The sequence below is a fragment of the Monoraphidium neglectum genome (genome assembly GCF_000611645.1).
Source record: "Monoraphidium neglectum strain SAG 48.87 unplaced genomic scaffold scaffold04983, whole genome shotgun sequence".
In the NCBI taxonomy this organism is placed as follows: Eukaryota; Viridiplantae; Chlorophyta; class Chlorophyceae; order Sphaeropleales; family Selenastraceae; genus Monoraphidium; species Monoraphidium neglectum.
In genome coordinates, this window is record NW_014008647.1 from 1 (window position 1) to 2,798 (window position 2,798).

Below are 2,798 nucleotides of genomic sequence, written 5' to 3' on the forward strand. Positions count from 1 at the left end.
CCCCCACACCCCAGCTGGAGCGGGTGGTCCAGGAGACCGAGGCCCTGAAGGAGCGCCAGGAGACACCAGACTCCCCAGAGGCCCTCACCTGCATCCCCTCCCTGCAGCTGGCGGACATCCCCAAGACCACCACCAAGGTACGCACACGCCCCCTCACCTGCGCTTGACGCTCACCTCCTTGACGCTTTAATACATCATTCCTTGCTCATAATGCCGTTAGTTGCCGCACTTGTTTGGAGTCTTCTCGCCCGCCCACGCCCCGCCTGTGGATGCGTGCGTATTGCTGGGCCTCGTTGACTGACACACACACACACACACGTACACGCGTACACGCGTGCCCACGTACACACATTCACTCACACACACACACGCACACACACCACCCCCCCAGGTCCCCACCAGCGTGACGTCACTCAACGCGGAGGGCTCTGTCCTGCTGGGCCACGAGCTGTTCACCAACGACGTGCTCTACCTGGAGGCCGCCTTTGACATGCGGCCGCTGCCCGTGGAGCTGCTGCCCCTCGTGCCCCTCTTCTGCCGCAGCCTCACACAGGTGTTTATGTGTGTGTGTGTGTGTGTGTGTGTGTGTGTTGGGGGGGGTCGCGGTTTTTGGGCGTCCGGCGTCTGCTTGAGGTGTGTGTGTGTGTATGTGTATGTGTTAATGTATGTGTTTGTGTGCAGATGCGTGTGTGTGCGCGTGCGTGCGCGCACACGGGGGTGTGCGCGTGCGCGGGCGTTTTTGTGTGTGTGTGTGTGTGTGTGTGTGTGTGTGTGTGTGTGTGTGTGCGCGTGCGCGCGCGCGTGTTTGTGCAAGCGTTGTCCCGCACGAGCAGGTCTCGCGCGCCCGTCTGTCCCCGAGGCCCCATCACTGTGTCGCCCGCTCACGCGCCCACACCCCCGCCGCTGCCCCCCGTCCTCGCCTTTCTCACTCAGATGGGCACCGAGAAGGAGAGCTTCGTGGAGCTGACTGAGCGCATCGGCCGCAAGACCGGCGGCGTCAGCGTCTACCCCTTCACCAGGTGCGGCGCAAGGCAGACCCACTGAGTGAATCATCGATCGCGCCACTGCTTTGGGTGCGACAAGCTATCCATATCGGCTATCTGGGATGCAAACGGCACTGAGCAATATTGTTTTACCCACTTGGAAATTGTGGGGGTGGTTGCCCCCGCATGTGCGCACGGAAGCGCGTGTGTGGTCTCCCGGCCACGTCTTTGGTGGCAGCTGAACCCCGCAATTGTGCTGATCCGCGCCCGATTGTGTCTTCACCCCCCCTCCGCAGCGCCAAGCGGGGCCAGGACGAGCCTGTTGCCTACATCATGCTGCGGGGCAAGGCCATGGGGGCCACCGCGGGCGACATGGTGGCCATCATGAGGGACATCCTCACGACGGCCCGGCTGGACGACAAGGTGCGGGGGGAGTGACGCCTAGGGGTGGAGTGTGTGAGGGGTCCGGCCCGTGAGGGGGGGGGGTTATTGACGTGAGCTGACTGTTAACGTGCAGTTCTGTGTGGGTGTTGGGGGAGGGCAGGGCGGGATCGGTCACGGATTGAGGAGTCGAGTGTTTGGGAAGGGGATGCTGGATGTGCGCCCGGCCGCGTGGGCTGCTGCGTGTGTGTTTTTTCGCAGTCCGCAGGTGTGGGATTTGGAAGCCAAGCCGCGTGCGAGTGGGGTGAGACGGCCGAAACAGCTTGATCCCGGCCGGTTTGGTGCGCCCCAGACACGTCTTTCCTGCGCACGGACATGGGGGGCGTCCCCCCCCCCTTCCCCGCCACCAACCCCCCACCTTGCCCCCGTGCCTGCTAAACTCTCAGGCGCGCTTCACCCAGATGGTCCTCGAGACCAAGGCCGGCCTCGAGAGCGGCATCATCGGCAGCGGCCACCGCTTCGCGTCCGCGCGCCTCGCGGCGCAGCGCAGCACCGCGGGCTGGGTGTCTGAGGCGATGGGGGGGCTCAGCTACCTGGAGTACGTGCGGGCGCTGGCCAAGAGGGTGGAGAGCGACTGGGACAGCGTGAAGGTGGGATTCGGGATTGATTGGGGTGCCCGCTTCAATTTCGGGTGTGTCGCATTTTGGGGGAGGGGGGGTTAGCAGGGCACCCTTTGGCAGGAGGTGTGCAGGAAGTTTTGATTGAAGACCGTGGATCGACAGCCTTTCTGGACTGCCCTTGATCCTGAGTAAAGACATGTCATCCTTGCTTTCCCCTGTCTTTTTGAAACACGAAATCCGTTCATCCTCAACGCCCTGCACTTCACCTACCCGACAGGCCGACCTGGAGCGCATCCGCACCCTGCTGCTGCAGCGCCGCGGCGCCATCATCAACGCCACCGGCGACGCGCGCGCCCTCGGCGCGGCGCAGCGCTACGCCGCGGAGGAGCTGCTGGCGGCGCTGCCCGCGGATAGCGCGCCGGCGGCGGGCTGGAAGGGCGCGTTGCCGCGGGTCAACGAAGCCCTGGTGGTTCCCACCCAGGTGGGTGCGTCGGCGGCGGGCCGACCTGAAAGTGTGTTTGACCAAGATTGACATGCGAAATCCGACTCTACTAATTTGAATGATCGAAAGCCAATCGCGAGTTCAACGTCACGGATGGTGTGAAAATCGACAGGGCGCCTCGGTCCGGTACCCGCGCGCATGCGCTATGCTGCGGCGCGCGGCGCTGTGCCGGCTGTGCGAGAGGTGGCAGTCGCGGTTGGCGCTCACCCCACCCCCCCTTGCAGGTTCTCGGTCCTTATGCTGCGCCCTGTGCGGCGCCTTCAGGCTGCGGCATCTCAGGATTTGCCCTTAATCAGCAGCAGCCCGCCCCCC

General features: G+C 64.2%; 1 protein-coding gene across 1 annotated transcript in view; it reads left to right on the forward strand.

Annotated features, from left to right (window-relative positions):
- Positions 1 to 210: 210 nt before the first annotated feature.
- The window catches only part of MNEG_15047 (hypothetical protein), a gene marked incomplete at both ends in the record, with an annotated part of 3,963 nt that continues 1,375 nt past the window's right edge, over positions 211 to 2,798 (forward strand). Inside the window, 6 exons of the mRNA XM_014036482.1 lie at positions 211 to 219; positions 392 to 553; positions 934 to 1,019; positions 1,280 to 1,406; positions 1,811 to 2,014; positions 2,262 to 2,465. Of these exons, the coding sequence (XP_013891936.1) occupies positions 211 to 219; positions 392 to 553; positions 934 to 1,019; positions 1,280 to 1,406; positions 1,811 to 2,014; positions 2,262 to 2,465 (792 nt within the window). The remainder of the gene's footprint in view (positions 220 to 391; positions 554 to 933; positions 1,020 to 1,279; positions 1,407 to 1,810; positions 2,015 to 2,261; positions 2,466 to 2,798) is intronic.